The 20255-nt window shown below is 33.8% G+C and overlaps 11 protein-coding genes across 11 annotated transcripts; 6 read left to right on the top strand and 5 right to left on the bottom strand. All coding sequences in view use genetic code 12, as the record gives it.

Moving 5' to 3' along the window:
- Nucleotides 1-2202: 2202 nt before the first annotated feature.
- Nucleotides 2203-5158, bottom strand: RJT21DRAFT_109646 (phosphatidylinositol-3,5-bisphosphate 5-phosphatase; the record flags this gene model as incomplete). Its single annotated transcript, XM_064879905.1, has 2 exons — nucleotides 2640-5158; nucleotides 2203-2579 (listed from the first exon to the last, which is right to left on the bottom strand). The coding sequence occupies exons 1-2, from the start codon at nucleotides 5089-5091 to the stop codon at nucleotides 2203-2205; spliced, it is 2829 nt and encodes a 942-aa protein (XP_064736291.1). The 5' UTR covers nucleotides 5092-5158.
- RJT21DRAFT_122784 (uncharacterized protein) lies at nucleotides 5159-6962 on the bottom strand. Its single transcript, XM_064882509.1, has one exon. The coding sequence runs from the start codon at nucleotides 6680-6682 to the stop codon at nucleotides 5249-5251; it is 1434 nt and encodes a 477-aa protein (XP_064736290.1). The 5' UTR covers nucleotides 6683-6962; the 3' UTR covers nucleotides 5159-5248.
- A 213-nt stretch (nucleotides 6963-7175) lies between these two features.
- RJT21DRAFT_53663 (SDR family oxidoreductase) lies at nucleotides 7176-8388 on the top strand. Its single transcript, XM_064884971.1, has one exon. The coding sequence runs from the start codon at nucleotides 7251-7253 to the stop codon at nucleotides 8253-8255; it is 1005 nt and encodes a 334-aa protein (XP_064736289.1). The 5' UTR covers nucleotides 7176-7250; the 3' UTR covers nucleotides 8256-8388.
- A 133-nt stretch (nucleotides 8389-8521) lies between these two features.
- Nucleotides 8522-10277, top strand: RJT21DRAFT_136367 (M20 family metallopeptidase; the record flags this gene model as incomplete). Its single annotated transcript, XM_064883264.1, has 2 exons — nucleotides 8522-8590; nucleotides 8672-10277. 2 exons carry the CDS (start codon nucleotides 8522-8524, stop codon nucleotides 10244-10246), a joined length of 1644 nt encoding a protein of 547 aa, XP_064736288.1. The 3' UTR covers nucleotides 10247-10277.
- A 105-nt stretch (nucleotides 10278-10382) lies between these two features.
- SBA1 (Hsp90 cochaperone) lies at nucleotides 10383-11666 on the top strand. The gene has a single exon (XM_064885760.1). The coding sequence runs from the start codon at nucleotides 10496-10498 to the stop codon at nucleotides 11183-11185; it is 690 nt and encodes a 229-aa protein (XP_064736287.1). The 5' UTR covers nucleotides 10383-10495; the 3' UTR covers nucleotides 11186-11666.
- On the top strand, nucleotides 11542-13477 carry RJT21DRAFT_131620 (mitochondrial 37S ribosomal protein uS2m; the record flags this gene model as incomplete). Its single annotated transcript, XM_064883068.1, has 3 exons — nucleotides 11542-11635; nucleotides 11812-13035; nucleotides 13458-13477. The coding sequence occupies 3 exons, from the start codon at nucleotides 11542-11544 to the stop codon at nucleotides 13475-13477; spliced, it is 1338 nt and encodes a 445-aa protein (XP_064736286.1).
- A 359-nt stretch (nucleotides 13478-13836) lies between these two features.
- RJT21DRAFT_110 (TLC domain-containing protein) lies at nucleotides 13837-15081 on the bottom strand (the record flags this gene model as incomplete). Its single annotated transcript, XM_064879911.1, has 1 exon — nucleotides 13837-15081. The coding sequence occupies one exon, from the start codon at nucleotides 15079-15081 to the stop codon at nucleotides 13837-13839; it is 1245 nt and encodes a 414-aa protein (XP_064736285.1).
- A 543-nt stretch (nucleotides 15082-15624) lies between these two features.
- On the bottom strand, nucleotides 15625-17104 carry RJT21DRAFT_122780 (TLC domain-containing protein). The gene has a single exon (XM_064882508.1). The coding sequence runs from the start codon at nucleotides 17074-17076 to the stop codon at nucleotides 15808-15810; it is 1269 nt and encodes a 422-aa protein (XP_064736284.1). The 5' UTR covers nucleotides 17077-17104; the 3' UTR covers nucleotides 15625-15807.
- Nucleotides 17105-18815, top strand: HSE1 (ESCRT-0 subunit protein). The gene has a single exon (XM_064882507.1). The coding sequence runs from the start codon at nucleotides 17304-17306 to the stop codon at nucleotides 18783-18785; it is 1482 nt and encodes a 493-aa protein (XP_064736283.1). The 5' UTR covers nucleotides 17105-17303; the 3' UTR covers nucleotides 18786-18815.
- On the top strand, nucleotides 18816-19284 carry SFT1 (Sft1p). The gene has a single exon (XM_064882506.1). The coding sequence runs from the start codon at nucleotides 18970-18972 to the stop codon at nucleotides 19264-19266; it is 297 nt and encodes a 98-aa protein (XP_064736282.1). The 5' UTR covers nucleotides 18816-18969; the 3' UTR covers nucleotides 19267-19284.
- Nucleotides 19285-20186, bottom strand: RJT21DRAFT_122777 (uncharacterized protein). The gene has a single exon (XM_064882505.1). It carries the CDS (start codon nucleotides 20153-20155, stop codon nucleotides 19364-19366), a length of 792 nt encoding a protein of 263 aa, XP_064736281.1. The 5' UTR covers nucleotides 20156-20186; the 3' UTR covers nucleotides 19285-19363.
- Nucleotides 20187-20255: the final 69 nt, after the last annotated feature.

Raw genomic sequence — 20255 nt, 5'->3', positions numbered from 1 at the left:
CTACGGCAATTCTTCAGGTGACACTGAATTCCGAGTTTTCTAAAATTATCCTGAATACCACGACCTGGGTGACCAAGTCTCTTGTGTAAAATTTCCTGAGGAGTTCTAGCAACATTACCAATAAATGCATTTCCAACCCCCTCATTTTTCATAGTATCAATTTCAATAGTATACAAATTTGCCCGTAAACTACCATGGTGCGATAATTTATTCGCAGCAAGATCAATAGATGCAAAACCTGCATAGACTCCAGTTGAGTCAAAGACGAAGGTAGCACCCCTACGGGCTGCTGCAGGGATGCTAATGAGATTAACCGCCGATTTGGGAATATAGTAGACGTTAGTAAGATCAAAATCTGGAAGACTTACTTTACCAATACCTTCAACTTGCATGGTTGATCCATTAGCACAATCAACATTATGCTTAAAATTAGTGTCAATTTCAGAAAATAATCTAATATCCTTAACAATATGGCTTGAAGCACCAGAATCAAAATGAAAAACAGCATTTCTGGGTTTTTCAGAAACTTGAAAAGCCAGATCACCAACGTAGAAACTACTTCTTGATGTAGACTTGCTCGTGTTTGTACCATTGGTCGATTCATTTCTGGATTGTTCATTTTTGAGTTCTGGACACTTATTCTTCTTATGGCCTTCCTTCTTACAATGATAGCAAATAACCTTTTTACTACGATTAACAACTAAAGCGGTATCCAGGTTAATGGTAAAGTCTAAATTATCAGGAGGATTTGTACCAATACGTAAAGCTAATTTCCGAATAGTAGCAACATCAAAAATAGCATTGATTTTTCTTTCTTTAAGGGAGTGAAAAGCCCTTTCAATTTGTCCCCATTTAGTATCAGGAATAGTTGCAAAGTATATAAGTCCACTAGTTTCTTGGCCATTAAAACGGCAGAAAACATTTTCTCCAAGCATTTCCCAATCGTCAGCAGTGGGAGAACCAAAACCGTACTTTCTAATGAGTCTAGCAGCAGCTGTAAAATCAATGTTACCATACTCCTCACAAATTGAAAGGTAAGCGGTATCACCTGAATAACCTCTGTATTCCTTCCAAATGGTGTCAGATATGGTCAAGGATAGAACATGATTAAGCATTCCTACAACACTACTCTTCAATCTATTAACATCCGTAGGACCAACTTCTTCAGTAAATTGAAAAAAGTCATTTCCATGAATTAAGAAACCTGAGATCCCAAGTTGATTGAAGACGTCAACGAAACTGCTCTTCCAGGTGTAGAAGTTTTCAAGTCCTTTCAACTTGACTTGCACGCTGGCAGAAGCAGGGCTCATAACTTGTCGTTCGGTCCTCAATCTTACAATGAGATCATCAATGTCTTGTACATTTAGAGTTAAAGATTCCATAGTTAATGTTTCTTAAACAAAATACTTATATTATCATAGTTACTATATAAAACCTATATAATTATCTATAGGGATATTAGAGGTCTATTTATACCTCTGAGTTCACACACATGTGTTGTAACAACAACTCTAATAACACATTATTAGAGTACCCCCTTTCTATTGTTACAACCCCCCTTTTATTGTTACAACCATTTGTAGCAAGTTACAACACTCTACCTGTCTTCACAACCATTGTAGCTTACAAACATGTTGCAACAAAATCTTTGAACGTTAATATTAGCTTTAATAATTTGGGCTAATTTAAAGGCTAAATCTTGCAGTATCATTAAGGGCAATAGTTGGTCTGACGACTGGAGGTGGAACTGGTGAAACAGTAATTAACATACATCACCTAGTATCACTATGATTAATAGAAGTGTTTGTTTTAAGAATACATTATGGATTCTGATATATTAACCAACAAGATATAGGTTGTTTTGTGGGGGTGGTAGTAGTAATATGTATTGTAATTTATAGTTGATTATCGATGTTTGTTAGAATTGAATTTGACGAGCCTGAGCTATATGCCATTGTTGTCTTTAATTTTATTATTAGCCGTTTAAGTTTGATGCTTTCTATGAATTGCGTTTCGTGGGAATTATGTATTGTTAGAAGATAGAATGTTGGAATATTTTAGAGAAGGAAAGGACAGATTTTGGTAACGAAGAGTATTTACAAGTTCAAATTGCAGAATTGGCATTATATAATAAAGACTTGACAACAGTTTTTATTTCATTGCAGGAGAGCAAAAGTGTTTAAGAGATTTTGCATTAATATATTATGTGAAGTAATTATCTTCAGTATTTAAAGAAATAAGTTTTTCATCATCAACACCTAAATATTGAGAATAAATTTTTAAATCATGTTCATCAGGATATTGCAATTGATTGATACTCATAGATGTACTATATTCAGAAGATCTATGATATGATGAGTTAGAAATTAGCTCACAATAAAAGTTATAGATTTCAACATCTTTTTCACTTGGCTGAAAATTGAGAGAATTTGTTGAAAAGCTAGACTTATATGCTGGCACAACACAATTCAATTCGTGGTGGAAATTTAACTGTGATTTGTAAAGGTTTTTATCAGATTGGCTGACAGTAGGTTTATAAAAATTCTCTTCGGATTCTGAAAAGCAATCAAATATGGAATCTTGAGTCAACATTTCCTCTGACTCGGAATATATATTAGTTAAGCCATCATTATTAGCACCGATCATTCGATTTCCATTATAAGCAAATTTCTCAATCTTTTTTGAAAGAAAGCTTTTGATCTTATCTGGCCTGGTTATTCTTAAATAATTGCTTCTGTTTTTATTAGCATTTTTATCTGTGGAGTAGAGATCATCTTTTCCTTTCTGTAATTCTTCAGTGGCACAACTATCCAAATATCTCAAATTGATTTCTCCACTTTTTATGTCTTCAACTATTGGCTCCTCTGAATTCTTCGGAATCCTTGGCTCATAAGGACTATAGTCAAATGATTCAAGACTTAAATTTGTAGGGAAGTATCTCGCGTTAGAATTCATCTTATACTGCAATACTTCTGTAAACGATGTGAATTTTCTGGGAACATAGCATTCATTAAACCAATTGTCATTATAATCTGGAAAGGGATCAAGCCTCCAATTTTCATCCCAATATTTTGACAGATAGACCAGCGAAGAATTATATTTATATCTTTCGGAAGATAGATATTTATCATTGAACCATTGTATGTAACTGATCTTTCTTCTGATGTCTGCTATTTCCATATCATTATGCAAATAAAAATCATTCTGTAATTCCCAAAGTTTGGGCTTGGTGGGTGAATATACATAATTACCCAAAAATAGGTTGATTGCTTCTTGTCTTATCAGATCCATGAATGAATTCGAGTATATTCTTTTAACACTATTTAATATATCTCTTGTATGAGAAGACCACTGATTGATACGTCTGTATGAGTCCATCGTATTAACCAAATTTGAACCACCATATTGAACAGCAATCGTATCACCATGATCATGAAAAATTTCAGTTAAAATGTTTATCAAATCTGAATCATACTCTAACGTTTTATTCGCCGATATCAAGCCTAAGCTTCTTAATTGATACGTGAGTGCCTCTTTGCAAATTATAAATTGGGCAGCATTAGTTCTATCTAAGCAATCAATACAATTAGTTCTTATAATTCCGGTCTGAAGCTTTGTGTGCTTTAAATCATAACCATTATGAAAAAAACCGATATCTTTAAGAGATTCGGCTGCTATAGACTGTAAAGGAGTAATCACATCCAAGTTTTTCTTGGAATTTTTGGACATATCAAAGCTATAATACCTAAGTTTATTCTTGATAGGTAGGAACTGATTTAAGTATTTGATGCAATTGACAAAATGCTGATTTAGTTTCAGTTCTCTTGGCTGTCTTTCCTTTTGCTTGATTAAATTTAGAATTACTACTGGCAGTCCGTACCTCTTAAATAAATTGTTGAAGTGAATTGCTGAACTTTGGTAAAACGGGTCTGACAAATTAATTTCTATTGGAGGTTTAGGTAATTTGTTCAAATCTTGTGTCCAATATAATGGAATTGAACCTCTGTGTTGAACAAAGCTTGAATATCTTGGACTGTTATAGAATCCATACTTTGGATCATGAAAAGACGATAGTAGCATATCTGAAACAATTTGCTCTGTTTCAATTTCATTTGCAACATTTCCTTTGTCGTTAACACCTCTCTTTAAAAATCTAGCTCCAGCAAAATGATGAGACCTTCTAGCAATAATAGTAATATAAAAACTCTTCCCATAATCAGAAATTTTTGCCTGATCTATAAATCCATGGATAATGGGTTGAAACCATTCAAAAATAGCAATATCTGGATTTGCGAGGACTGGTTTTAGGAGCACATTGTTCCATACAAATCTTTCATTATGTTCAAAAGTCCTAAAGTTTTCATTTTCATTTCCTGTGGATTCATTAGATTTATATTCAGTTGCAGCCTGTTTATATCTCATAAAATTAGTCTGTAATGAATTGGTCACATCATATGCATAGCTGAAGTAGAAAGTCTTACCTAGATCCAAGTATTTAAAGATAGATAGCAATCTTTCTTCATCACTATATTTAGGTGGTCGTTGATAATTAATCTCTAAAGGTATTAACTTTGTCTCATCTATATGATATATTATATGGCCACCAAGTATTGCAACTTGGCTACACTTGGTAATGATGCTAAGATAATAGCCTTTTGTGAATCTAATATATCCTAATAAGCCATAACCATGAGCTATTTTGTGAATACCACCCTCTATAGATTCATCTAATCCATTTAACAATTCAACGATATCTTTTCTTGTATAAAAATAACTCTTATCTTCAATTATCATTAACTCAACTTCATTTTGGGGATCCTTACTAATTTCAAGAATTCTAAATAATGTCTCCTTGGCATTACTTCCCACTATATACATCGTGGTTAAGGAATTGTATACAGTGAATCTCTGTAAAATAATTCTCTTATTATTAAATTCTGGCGTCTGGGAACTATCATCTCCTTCATTGCTGCTATCATCGCCATGATTCATGCTTTTTGGAGGGGAGTCTGGTAGTTGGCTCGGTTTGTCAGTAATTGGGTCGGGCGTTGATTCATGTCGGGTATCATTTATCAGATATTCATTGCTCATACTAATTTGAATATTACAAATATTTAGAACTATTGTGCCAGCACAGTTTTAGAAAAATCAAATTATATAACGCTCAATAATAATTCAAGATTACTTGTTTACAATTTTTAGGGACATTTTTTATGTGTATTCTCACTATTGCGAAAAGCTTGACTATTTAAATTTCACCCAATACGGGGATTTTCCACTTTAAACCATCTTTATCATAACTACAAGCTCGTTCATATTTTTGCTTATCTCTTTCCTGGCTCACTGAATTCTTATAGTCTATTTCAAAATCTCCGAATTTATTTATAAATTGCCTTTTTTGATAAACCGTTTGAAATTTAAAATAAATACTTCTGAACTCATTATTAAAGTAAAAATCTGCATATTTCATAAGACTCTTTTCATCATAAAGTGAATCTTGTGAATAATTATTCTTATCATTACTGTATTCATCTTCTATAGTATAATCACTAAGAAAAGTCTTATCAAATTGATCAAGTATTAGGTTAGGATCTCCCTCACCATATAGTTTTAATGCATTTTGAAAACTTAAATTATCCGAGGCACCACCGTTTTGTACATGATTCAATGCCTTATAAAGATTTTTCAAAGGAATATTAATGAAATAGCGATAGTCTGCTTGATTGGCTGTATAATATAGTAGATCATAATCATTAAATAAAACAGACGGTTGAGATATGTCGATGAAAAATATTCTAAACCCCGATTTTAAATACAATCCTATTTCCTCCATCACTAGTTCCACTCTGTATAGTTTGTTATGATATCCAGGACCACCATTTAATTTTCTGTGTTTACTCCACTTCGGTAAATTGATTTCTCCAAGTTTAAGAAGACAGAACTGTTTTTTTGGAAGTATTTCATTAATATTGGTCTGTGGATAAAACGTTTGAACTGTAGGTTCGGTGAGTTCATTCTCAAACTTTACTTCAAACTTTGTAGTACCCAATCCGCTTCCATGTTTCACTACCAATCCTATATTAAGATTATAGGTTCCTGGAGCTAGCCATAACGACTTTCTATATGATAATAAATAAGTTCTATTGATTTCAACAAAATGATTATAGACATAGTTAGAAGGCTCATCTATTTTATAATCTGAATATTCTGCAAATAATCTTTTGTTCTTAAGGATTGAATAGATATATTTCCATGAATCTTTAATATAAATACAATGCAAGGGATTTAAATCATTCGAAGCCGTCGAGGTTAACTTCAATCTTGAAGCGATCAATTGCCTAGACTGTTTTCTGAAGACATCCAAACTCTTGACATATTCCTTCAACCACGGCAAAATCTTTAAGAGAACTCCCAAAATGTCATCCCCAAATGTTTCTATGATTTTGGCATAATAAAGGTCATTATATAAAATATAGAAATGGGAATTGACATGCTTGAGTTCACTAGTTGGAACTAGTCGTAATAGTTTGACTTGTATTTCTAACGGTAATCCTTGTATCATTAGTTGTATGAACTGTTTGTATGTGGTAAACTTGAAAGTGGAGCAAATGTGGTGGAGGCAAACAATTATCTTGTGCTTGCTATTCAACAGATAACTGAATCGAAATGTCGCACCCCTCATATCAGAAAGTTGCAGCAGATAAGGTACATCAAGTAATGAGTTCCATACTTTATGCTCATGGTATGCACCATATTAATTTCTCAATATAAATGAATCACTTAGAACTGATTCAGAATACTAGATATTATACAAAGGGTCACAAATTGTAACACACGACATAGCCTTATTACTTAAAAAATTTGACAGCAATTTAACAAATCACAATCAAAAGCTATGTAGATTATGCATTGGTTACAGCAGTGACATTTTGTTTTATCTATAATGTAAAGGGTTACTTTGGAGATTATTAATTGGAAAACACCTCTTTCATGAACCATACATTTCGAGGAGTCACCAAAGATTGCCTTGCCTCACACATTTGCGACTGATTACAATTCGCAGTTCTTTTGTCGGTCTTACCTAATTTGGAAAGAACTACATATATCTCCGGTTATACTATTCTGATATCTGAAAGGTATAAAAGGAGGTATAAGAATCGTTTGGAAATGGTATCATGATATTAAGCTCAAGAATAAGATATTAACTTAAGGAACTAACTTCAAATCTATATTTTCAATTGTGTTGTTAAATGACTGCTCAAACTGTTATCGTCACTGGTGCTACCGGTTTTATAGCTCAACACGTCGTTGGACAATTATTGGATAGAGGATACATTGTTATTGGTCAAGTAAGACTGTCTGTTAAAGGTATTCAATTGCTTAAAGATTTTAACCATGAACATTTTTCTTATGAAGTAGTTGAAGTTTTAGAAAAAGATGGTGCTTTCGATAAGGTTTTACTAAATCATCCTGAAGCTACAGTATTTATACACACTGCTTCTCCTGTTTCTTTTTCTGTTGAAAATAATGAAAGGGATCTATTAGATCCAGCTATCCAGGGAACCAAGAATGTTCTCGTATCAATTAAGAAGTTTGCGCCTCAAATTAGAAAAGTGGTTTACACTAGCTCAGCGATAACAGCGACTAGCTTTTCAGGCATGGGGGATACAACATTTTCTTGTACGGATGATACTTGGAATCCAATCTCATATGAGCAGGGAATCAGTGGTGATTCTTTTGAAGGATATTCTGCTTCTAAAAAGTTTGCAGAATTAGCTGCTTGGAATTTTATTAAAGAAGAGAAACCGAATTTCACTCTTTCAACTATTCTTCCTGTATATGTACTTGGACCCCAAGCTTTTATTTCCGGACTTAAGAATTTAAATCTCACAGCTCAAGTTGTTGCTGATGTGTTGAATTTTAAGAAGGGCGAACCCATCCCCGAATTAGAGAACTCTTTTGTCGATGTCCGTGATGTTGCACGAGCTCATATTGAAGCGTTTGAAAAAGACGCCGCTCAAGGAAAAAGATTATATCTTACTGCAGAAAAGTTTTCCAATGAAGAAATGGTAGATATTGTTAGAAAGAACTTCCCTGAAGTTGCAGGTAAGTTACCAGTTGCTAAACCCATTAAGAGAACTATGTTAGATAAATCAAACGATGCTTTTATAAAAATAATTCTTGGTAAGCAATATTATGGCTTAGAGAAAACAGTTGTTGATAGCATTAAACAACTTTTAGATCACAGCACTTAATACTGCGATGTGTTTGGTTTTAGATAGCAATTTCAGTCAAAGTAGTTAATCCATATGTTTTTTTAATTTAATGAGATTGCAAATTATTTTATTTTTCTCAAATCTTGTGCTGGAACTTACCGACTCATTATAAAACTGTCTCTTTTATCTCCTCTTTGCATGAGCCGCACTTCCGTATTGCGCAACGCGATAAGAATGGCTCCTTGCCAAATGCTTGTTAAGCTTAATAATTGGAACAGTATCTTAGACAGCAGACTATAACTTCGATGGAGAAAACAAGTCAGATTAACAGATATGCACCTTTTTGGAGGTATCTCCATATAGTTATTGCATTGGTAGTTTTAGCCATATTTTATTTCAATCAATTGAGCTTTCCTATTAAAAGCACAAATGAGGTTTCTGCTCAATTGGTTGAGGAAAAGTGCCACCAGTATGATTATGCTAGGCCCAGTTCCTATTTGGAAGACAATTCCACAGTATTCAGGATTATTCTGGACGAAAATTTTAGAAACCAATCGGCTAAAAAACTATCAGGATCTGTCCGTGTTAAAACTGATGTTTATGATGATAGTCCTTTAGTTGAAGACGATCCTAAATATTGGGAAGACAAGTTTAAACCTTTTCATGAATATTTAGAAAATACATTCCCAATTGTTTGGAAACACTTTAAGATCGAGACAGCTAATACATGGGGATTAATTATAACTTGGGAGGGTTCTTCCTCTTTAAAGCCAATTCTTTTAACTGCCCATCAGGATGTCGTTCCTACTCAAGATAATACAATCAAAGATTGGACTTATCCTCCGTATGAAGGCGTGTTTGATGGTGAAAAAGTATGGGGTCGAGGTGCGGCTGATTGTAAGAACCTTTTAATTGGATTATTGGAAGCCGCAGAAGAGTTATATAAATCAGGATTCAGACCCAGAAGATCGGTTATCTTTGGTTTTGGTTTTGATGAAGAAATAGGAGGTCCAAGAGGTGCGGGATCTATTGCTGAAATATTAATTGAAAGATATGGTAAAGATTCCTTTTATGCGGTTGTTGATGAAGGTGGTCAAAGTTTAGCTTATGAAAATGATGTTCTTTTGGCTTTGCCGGGAACAGGAGAGAAAGGATCAACAGACGTTATCATAGGATTGAATACTCCTGGTGGACATTCCTCCGTTCCTCCTGATCATACCTCCATTGGAATAATTTCTCAATTGATTGAAGAAATTGAAAATAACCCATTTAATGCCTTTTTCACCCCGGTTAACCCAACCTTCCACGAATATCAATGTATTGCTGTTTATTCACCAAGTTTAGATCCAAAGATAAGGGTTGATATTTTGAGATCAGAGTATGATGAAAACTCGAAGAAGCAAGCTATAAAATATCTTCATGATAAATCATTATTGAGTAGATATCTCATAACAACTACTCAAGCAATCGATATTATTCATGGGGGAGCCAAGTCAAATGCCTTGCCAGAATATGTCGAGATTGACATTAATCATAGAGTAGCTATCGAAAGCAATACGGATTATGTTGTCTCAAAAGACTTAAACCATGTGAAATATATTGCTGAAAAGTTTGATCTTGGCATTGTATTCAATGGAGAAGAAATTAGAGCAAAGACTCCAAAAGGATATTTCACAGTTGAAAAAGTATCTGAATTAGAACCGGCACCTATTACACCAACTACTGGTAAAACTTGGGAACTTTTCTCGGGTACAATCCGTCATGTATATGAAGAAATTGCATTCGCTGATCCTAAATCGGAGTATCATGGGAAAACCGTAGTTGTAGCTCCAGGGATTGCTACTGGTAATACTGATACTAGATACTACTGGGATTTAACTAAGCACATCTTCAGATATAGACCTGGTGCTTCCACTACAGTTGAAGCTCATGCTCATGGAGTTAATGAAGTAATTCCGATATCATCACATTTACAATTAATTGCCTTTTATTATGAGTACTTACAACTCATTGACAGTGTAGAAGATTGATTTAGTTATTATAATAAAAGTATGTTTCTGCTATTTTTCGCAACCTTCCTCTCTTTTGCTCACACGTTGTAAAGAAAATTCTCGAATGTTTCGAGTGCGTCCATTGAAAATTTCTCCATACTTAAAAACTGTATAGTAAATTGACAGCTAGTAATTGCTATTTATTCCTTGTCACAATTGAGCATAATCTAATACAAGGATTTAACAATTTATTATCATTGAGCAATTAGATAGACAACAATTAAGAAAATGACTGCAACAATTAATCCTAATGTTTTATGGGCACAACGTTCTAACGCCACTGATGAATCTAAGAATGTACTTTTCGTAACTATTGAAGTCCTTGATGCAATTAATACAAAATTAGACTTGACTTCAACTCATTTAAAATTGTCGTGTGATTCACAAGACAATGGTAATCATTATGAATTAGATATTGAATTCTTTGATGAAGTTGATCCTGAAAAATCACATACTAATACCGAGAGTGGTTCTCATATTTATTTGGTGATTAGAAAGAAGGAAGCTAAAGAAGAATTCTGGCCAAGATTGACTAAACAAAAGTTGAAGTATCATTACATCAAGACTGATTTTGATAAATGGGTAGATGAAGATGAACAAGACGAACATGTTGATGCTGAAGATGATTTTGGAGCAGGTGGTTTGGGTGGCCCTGGTGGCCCTGGCGGTTTCGGAGGTCCTGGTGGTTTCGGTGGTCCTGGCGGTCCAGGAGGATTTGGTGGTGCTGATGGTCCAGGAGGATTAGATTTCTCTCAACTATTACAAGGTGCTGGAGGTGCTGGAGGTTTACCACCAAACTTCGACATTAGTTCATTGGCTAGTCAATTGGGTCAAGCAGGAGCTGGTAAATTCGGTGAAGATGGTGATGATGAAGACGATGACGATGACGAAGACGATATCGAAGAGGTCAATAAATGATGACACTCTTTTCAACAACTTGTATAATACCTTAATCTTTTCTACTTTTTACAGTCAAGCCTAAAATATACACTCTATCTAAATATAAAATTCAAAAAAAATCAAAATTCTGGCAGTATTACCTTATCTTTTAATACCTGAAAGTCTACCATTTAATGTCTACAAGAATATACAAGAAATTCACAATATAAAGACTATTTAGTTCTAGTTCACATAGTTGAGATGTATATATAGTCTCTACACAATTAGCTTAAACGAATAATCATTGATATATGTATATTTTATTCTACCACTTTTATTTTACCAGAAGCGATAGTGTGTGATTGATACAACAACTTACTTTAACCCATTCTTTAATGCTTCTTCAAATATCAATCCAAAAGGATGAAGATATCAACTCATTATATTATACAGGAAAGGTCGTGCATTGTGTAAAATATTCTCAAGACAGTTGGTGAAAAATTTTGAATTTTTGAATATGGAGGGACCATAAGCACAGGACTTAAAGCCTAGATTTGGAGATCTACCAGCAATGTTAAGATTTAGTGGATCCCGTCTGCAAGCTATAATACTGAGGAGGAATGTTCTCAGCTTCAACGCTTTGAGGTATAACTCTTCTGGCACAGAAGTTCCTACTTTATCTCAAAGAGAACTTCGTGAAAAGGTTGTTGCAGATGCATTAGCCAAGGATGAAGAAGAAATAGCTAGAGCCAAGGCTCTTAGAGAATTAAATAAACATACGACTGAGTTAATAAGTTCATTAAACAAAATTCCTTCCGATTTAATTAATTCAAGATTGCAAAAGCTTCAACAAGATTTAGATAAAGTACCAAAGAAAAAAGTTAAACAATTAGATCAAGAATTGGAAGATTTTATGGTTAATCATATGAATTTGCCATATTCAGAGGTTTTCAATAGACCATGGGCTGAAGAGCCTGTAAATTCGTCGGGAGGTTCAATAATTTCGAATGATGAAGATGGAAATCAAAGAATCTCTTCTAGTACTTCTTCTAAACTTTTGAATGAATATCCAAATTTAAAACCAACTGCTGATCATAGACCATATTCGGAACAAGAACTTTATTTAAGGCAATTAGAACATTCTCGTCAATCAGGTTATTTAGGGTCAAAATTGACTAATATTTATAAACCGAGAAATGATATAGTTAATCCTAAAGAAATTAAAGATACTACAATTGCTTCATTAATGGCAGCTGGATGTCATTTAGGACATTCTAAAGCCATGTGGAGACCAAGCACTCAACCTTTTATTTATGGTGAATATGAAGGAATTCATTTAATTGATTTGAATGAAACTATAACTGCTCTCAAAAGAGCTAGTAATGTTATCAAGGGAGTTTCTAAAAAAGGTGGTGTCATTGTTTATGTTGGTACATCTAAAAGTTGGGTACAACAGCGTGCTTTAGAAGAAGCTGCTAATAGATCTAACGGATTTTACGTATCAAAGAGATGGATTCCAGGTATGATTACAAATTATACAGAAGTTACTAAACAAATAGAAGGAGAAAGTAAGATCGAAGTAGATATGGCCAATAAGCCAACTGGTAGATTATTGGGTGAAGATGGTAAATCGATTATAAAGCCAGATTTGATTGTTATTTTAAATCCAGTTGAAAATAGAAATTGTATTAATGAATGTTTATTACTGAGAGTTCCAACTATAGGGTTATGTGATACTAATATGGAACCAACCTTATTGACCTATCCAATTCCATGTAATGATGATTCTGTAAGATCAACTTCTTTGATACTTGGTGTGTTATCTAAATCTGCTGAACAAGGTTTGAACGAAAGATTAGAAGGTCTCCAAGCTTGGAATTCTAACAAAAGTAAACTTGCTGACGAAACTGCAAAAAGAATTCCAGCCAGAAAGCAGAAACAAGAAGAACAACAGCCTGAACAGGATACACCTGCCATTGCATGAACATATACTAGTCATATATACATAGTCACAAGTTATTATTTATACTCTGTAAATAGACATAATAATGTAAATCAATAAGAACTTGATGTTAATAATTTAAAAACTTTTGATCAGACGCTTTCATTCTTTTATCCTCAAAGGAATCCTTTAATGTTAGTCCTTTTGTCTTAATCTCCGACAAGAAGTTAGCTCTATGGATTCGTTGTGATTCTATGAACTGTTGGACATTCAGATTTTCAAGGATAAGACCTCTGTTGTTTTCTAGATACTTGTCCAACGTTTCGGGATCGACTTGTAAATTGTTTATGTCAATGGTGTCCGCCATAGACTCCTGCGATGAGTCTTGAGTAACCTGTTTATTCAGTAGGACATATTTTGTAATGTATTCCGTTCGAGGACTCTGTGGATAATGGGCACTATGATACTTTAATAAGTCGGCTACCGATATCAGTATTGCCATGCTTTATAGCAAGGTCCGATGGTTGTCCGCTGGCTGTTCCGTCTTCGTTTTTATTTTTGTATTTTTGTCGCACCAAATAAAACAGCATACAGCTTGTTCGCAGCCATTACAACTCAATTTCAGTAAGAAACTAACATACATTCTACAGGAAGGTATTATTAACTATATATACACAGCTCTAAGGTGAGAGATAAATAAATATTAAAGAGTTTTGCTGGCATAGAAGTTTTTTTTATGTTAGTCTTACTACGATTGTTCTTCTGAGTCTGACTCGTCATCACTTCTTTCATCTCTTGCAACACCTCCAACTATATATCTCCATAAAATACGCAAGATAAGGAAGAACCAATACAAATTGACTATTTGCAAGACACCAATTAAGAAGAAAACAATTGGTTGAGAAATCCAGCATTTATATTGTTGGGTCTCCCAGTTTAATTCCCAAGGACCCACAGTTCTAAATTCAGTTAAAACGGAATATAATATTTTCAAATTAATATAATGTCTTAAATATGCCCATACGATCACGAACATAACTAGGAATGGACCAGTAAAACGAGATTTGATGTAATTCATAGTCATGGATGTAGCCAAGAAAAAATCTGAGACATCCATAGTAATGTATACCGCCAAACCCATCCAAGTAAAATGGAATCTATATGAAGTCCAAATTAACGCAATAGTAACTATATGATGGATTACCAAAACTTTGAAATCTTTTCTAGGTTTCTCCAATTGTAAAATTAAAACCATTACTTGCTGAACCCAAAATGCTGCTTGACCTAAATAATATATCTTAAAGTAAAAATCATGAGTTTTATGAGGAAAGTTGGTATAAAATGGAGTAGTTTCAAAGAACCAAAGTGGTAGACGAGACATGATCCATAACCCAAATGGACCAGAACACCCATAATAAAATATAGAGTAACTTTGCTCCATGAATCTCTTTATTCTATCTTCCTTCTTAATGCCAAAATGTATTGAAAGGGGTCTTGAAATCAAACACATGAAAAACTCTCTTAAGAAAGTAAAGAATATAGAATAAAATCCAACAAAATAAAAGTCATTTATACCTTTACCATATTGATCAGTACCTTCTATATAGTAAGATGGGACAATTAAACATTCTAGAAACAAATGGATTCTAGATTTTGGAGATGAAAAATAGAATGCACTAAATGAAAAGATTAATACAATGAGTGGTGCCACCCAAGTATGTCTGTATGAAAGTTCAATTAACCCGACATAAATTTTTTTTACTATGGCAATATCAGACTTAGATTCCTTACTCAATTCCAAGATTCTTGCCTCTGATTTTCTTCTTTGGACTGCCGCAGTGTGAATGGTTGATAAACCTGGAGAACTAGTATCACCCAAATCGATTTTTCCGACTGATGAGCCTCTATTTCTATAAGCCGAAGCAAACGCCGAAGAAGACTCTTGTCTTACCTGAGCTGACAGACTCTTGGCCTCATCATTGTAATCAGACATTTACAGTTCCACGATCTAAATCTCTTATTTCAAAGTATTTAGAAAAACATTAACAAAACGCAAAAATTTGATTCGCTGATGTTTATGTTTACTACTACTAAAAAAATAGGGGTCCAGTTATCTCAACAAAAGAAGTACGCGACTAATAATTGTTGATTTACCTTTGATGCTGATGTAGGCTATATATACTAAGAATCTATAATTCTCTACAACAGAGTTCGTTTTGGGACTATCGGCTCATGGGATAAATTTCATTGCAGTGTACAGTTTACTTAATATTGAGCGTGTAATATATGTTTGCAACTTTAGGTGCAAAATGTTGGTATTGGCAATATAAATATGAGTATTGATTGAACTATACCGAATACCAGTAATCAGTGCATGAGTTATCCTATGATTGCATTACATCTCTCAAGTTAAATCGGAGTTACTATAATAACTTAATCTCTCTTCGAAAGCAAGCGGTTAGGTAACATTGTTCATTTATGCGGATAAAAAGCTTATTTAACAATATTTTTGCGCTTTTTTTTCGAAAAAGTTACATTTTTTGCAATTAATAAATATATCTATTAAACTTTGAAATTAATAATAAACAACATTACAAATAAAATTAAAAAGTATATCTACAAGTGGGTTAAGTATTAAATTATTATGTAGATGTATACATGCTGAGGAGTATAATTTTGTACAATGAGTAAAGAATAGATTTGATTGGGAATTATGTATCTATTGGTGTTTCTTAGATTCGTCTTCACTGCTTTCTTCAGATCCGGATTCATCATCACTTCTTTCATCTTTAGCAACTCCACCAACCACATACCTCCATAAAATACGGAAAATAAGGAATAACCAATATGCATTAACGATTTGTAAAGCCCCAATTAAGAAGAAAACAATTGGTTGAGAAATATAACATTTATATTGTTGAGTAACCCAGTTTAATTCCCATTCACCAACAGTTCTGAATTCAGTCAAAACAGAATACAATATTTTCAAATTGATATAATGTCTGAGATAAATCCAAACTCCAACGAATATAACAAAGAATGGACCAGTTAATGGGGAATTTATATAATTCAAAGTCTTTGAAGTAGCCAAGAAGAAATCTGATACATCCATTGTAATATAAATAGCCAAACCCATCCACGTGAAATGAAATCTATAAGAATTCCAAATCAAGGCAATAGTAATGATGTGATGTAAGACTAATTCTTTAAAATCTTTTCTTGGAGCCTCTAATTGTAAGATCAAAACTACCGATTGTTGGACCCAAAACGCAGCTTGACCCAAATAATAAATTTTGAAGTAAAAGTCGTGAGTTTTATGAGGGTAGTCAGTATAAAATGGAGTAGTCTCAAAGAACCAAAGTGGTAAATGAGACATGATCCATAAACCAAATGGACCAGAGCATCCATAGTAAAACATTGCATATGTTTGTTCCATAAATCTTTTAACTTTGGCTTCTTTCTTAAGGCCAAAGTAACCAGCAAGAGGTCTCAAAATACAACACATAAAGAATTCTCTTAAGAAAGTAAAGAAAATAGCGTAGAATCCAACAAAATAAAAATCATTTCTACCTTTACCATATTGATCGGTACCTTCAATCTTATAAGATGGTACTATCAAATCTTGTAACAATAAATGAACTTTTGAATCAGGAGCAGATAAATAGTAAGTACTGAATGAAAGAATTAATACAATAAGAGGTACGATCCAAGTATGTCTATATGAAAGTTCAGTAAATCCAACATAAATTTTTTTAACTATAGCAATGTCAGACTTAGATTCTTTACTCAATTCCAAGATTCTTGCCTCTGACTTCTTTCTTTGAACTTTTGAAGTATGTAATGTTGATAAACCAGGAGAACTAGTATCACCTACATCGATTTTTCCTACCGAGGAACCACGACGACGATGAGCAGCTGCAGCAGAAGATACACTACTAGCTTGAGATGACAGGCTAATTGGAGCCAAGTAATCTTTAGATGAAGGCATACTAATTAACTTCCAGCTCTAATTAACCAGAACAAAGTAACATAAAACGTCAAGTACAACAACAAAGCTTTTTTCGCTAACTCAACACAACCAAAAAATAGGAGACGGAAAGGGTTTTGTTTTCCTGTAGCGAGCAGAGGTGACTGCGCATAAAGAAACTTAAGGAGGCAATAACTAATTCAGAAGCAAGAACAATACAAGACAATACAAAACATTAGTAAAACATCATGGCAGGTTACAGGGGTACCTCCATACTGTTGGAGAATTTAATTAATAGAGCTACCGATGCCACCTTGACTCAAGATAATTGGCAATATATACTTGATGTTTGTGATAAGATATCTTCTAATCCTGAAGATGGAACTAAACAAGCTATTAGAGTTATAAGTACTAAATTATCAAGTAGAGATGCTAATGTGATATTAAGAAGTTTATCACTCTTAGTATCCATTGCTGAGAATTGTGGATCTCGAATGAAACAAGAAATTGCCACCAAATCATTCATACAAGATAATTTGATTAAGAAGCTAAAAGATAATAAGCTTCATAAAACTGTCAAATATAAGATAGTTGAGGTGATTGATCAATTGTATCACGAATTCAAGAGTGATCCATCATTAAAGCCTATGACCGATGCTTACAACAAGGTCAAATCCGAATATTCTCAATATTTCAAATCGTCTTCTGCTCCAAGTAAACCAGAAAAGAGAGAGATTAGTAAGGTAGATAAAGTAAAAGAAGATGAAGAACTTCAAAGGGTCCTTAAATTATCATTGCAGGAGTATGAAAGAGAACAACTGGTTAGAAAAACTTATCTTAATTCAAAGCCATTACCAGAAACCAAGCAAGAGCAAGATCAGGCACAATCTGAACGTCAACCAAATCAATCACCATCACCAGAGGCTCAAACAATAGCTACTGTATCGAAAGTGAGAGCTCTTTATGATTTAATCTCTTATGAAGCTGATGAGTTATCCTTCCGAAAAGGTGATGTGATTACTGTAATTGAATCAGTCTATAGAGATTGGTGGCGTGGTTCTTTACCAAATGGTAAAATCGGTATTTTCCCTCTTAATTATGTTACACCAATAGTTAATAAAACTCCCCAACAAATTCAACAAGAGTTAAGTGAAGAGAATAAAGTCTTAAACGTTGATCAGAAGAAGATTGATAGATTATTGGCTATTTTGTCTACTTCTGCTGCAAATTTGACAACAATTAATGAAGATGAAATTACTCAATTATATAACGAAATCATTCCCTTAAGGCCTCAACTTGGAAAGTTTATTGACAAATATAATATAAGGAAGGAAGAATTGGGTGTATTAAATAATCAATTGAATAATGAGGTGAAGTACTATAATGAATTAATGGATTCCCTGATATCTAGAAGAGCCAATGCCAATCCATTCGAGAATAATTCAACACCTTACCCTAGTGCATACCCCCCTGCCCCACAATATACTACTCAACCACCACCTCAACAGCAAACTCCTTCATATCCTCAATATCCAACCTACGGATCTCCAGAAGCTCCTTTACAGCAACAGCCAACCAGTGTAGGGTTCGGTAATAACATTTATCATCAAGCGAGCGCGCCTTATCAACAAGCACAGCCTCATCAACAAGTACAGCCTCCTCGTCAGGGCACTCAGGATTTGCAACAGTTCCTGAACATTGAAAGGTTTCCGGATGTAAGTAATCTATAATATATAGCCTATATAGTGTGAATAATAAGTATTAATCATTGATTGTAACGTAGCAATTGGCAGCCGAACGTTTGTTTTTGTATGGTGCGAACTAAAACAAAAATTATCACCGTTCATAAATATCATGCTCAGCCATACTATAACATAACGTAATATAGACAACACAAGTAAGACAAGATCAGGTATGGGTGATACGCTATATTCACACAGGGAAGATCAAAACAATCAACGATTTGACCAATTGGCAAATACGCTTCATCAATTTAGAAACACTGTTAATAACGACATCCATGGAGCCATACAACAAGAGAACTCTATCTTAGATTCATTAAATGATAACTTTGGGCAGCTAATGCAACAGGTTAAGAGAACTAGTGGCGATTTGAGAACTGTCATGAACAGAAACGCCAGTTTGACTAGAATTGTTGGCTTGATCTTATTGGGTTTCTTTATTATATGGATGCTCTACAAATTGCGGTGAAATCGAGCACCACCGCATTTAATGAATCGTTTATTGTATATTATATCGGATTTTGTTGTATAAAGTATAGTATTTAATATTTAATTATATATCAGTTCTACTGTTTGTTGACAACATCAGAACCCAATCTGTAATTACCAATGGCATTCCCCCAATTGATCTTGGATCTGGTGATGGGTAATAATCTTCTCAAGTTCTTAAAGTACCTCTGATTGAGTTCATTAAAGTCGTCAACAATCTTTAATGTGATGGCATTTTCGGAATTATTGATGGCATTGATGATTTCTGAAACACTAGTCCCTTTTAAAGCTACATCTACTTTCTCATCAAAATTTAAACGGACATTGCCTTCTTCATAATAATGGATATCAAGCTTAACATCTCCACTCAATTGTGCACCTTCTACTTTATAGATTGATTTCCATTGTCCAGTATAATAATTTTCATTATTTAATCTTTGACCGATAAGAATAATCTGAACTGAATTACTATCGAGTGGTATCACGGTAAAGGCAAATCTCGAAGGATAGTGATCTTGACCGTATTGCTCTAAAGTTTGGACTAATGCATCATAATAGCTAGGATATTCAACTTGGGGGTCAAACGATTCTAAATCACTAACACTCTGAGAAGTTATCTGAACATTGAACTTCTTCTTGGATATGTAATCAATGTACTTAGTAGATGTCTCATCTTTATTATATTTCGATGCTATATATTTACCTGAAAATATAACTCCTCTATCTTGAATATAAGTTTCTAACGATTCATTAATTACTCCTGCGGAGCTAATGAGACTAGACAAATTTTGTTGAACTTCCTTTAGTTCACCAGGTGGAGCACTAGACACCAACCCATCAACCAATTGACCCAATTTAATCGACGACATACTAATTAACCTACTCAAGCGTATTAATTACCTTACTGAACTGAACAACTATCAAAACTATGTAATCCCTCAGTATTGGATACACGACATTATTAGTACA

Source organism: Scheffersomyces amazonensis, assembly GCF_036850825.1.
Source record: "Scheffersomyces amazonensis strain UFMG-HMD-26.3 chromosome Unknown RJT21scaffold_7, whole genome shotgun sequence".
Lineage (NCBI taxonomy): Eukaryota > Fungi > Ascomycota > Pichiomycetes > Serinales > Debaryomycetaceae > Scheffersomyces > Scheffersomyces amazonensis.
This window is presented reverse-complemented; position numbering and strand designations above follow the sequence as displayed.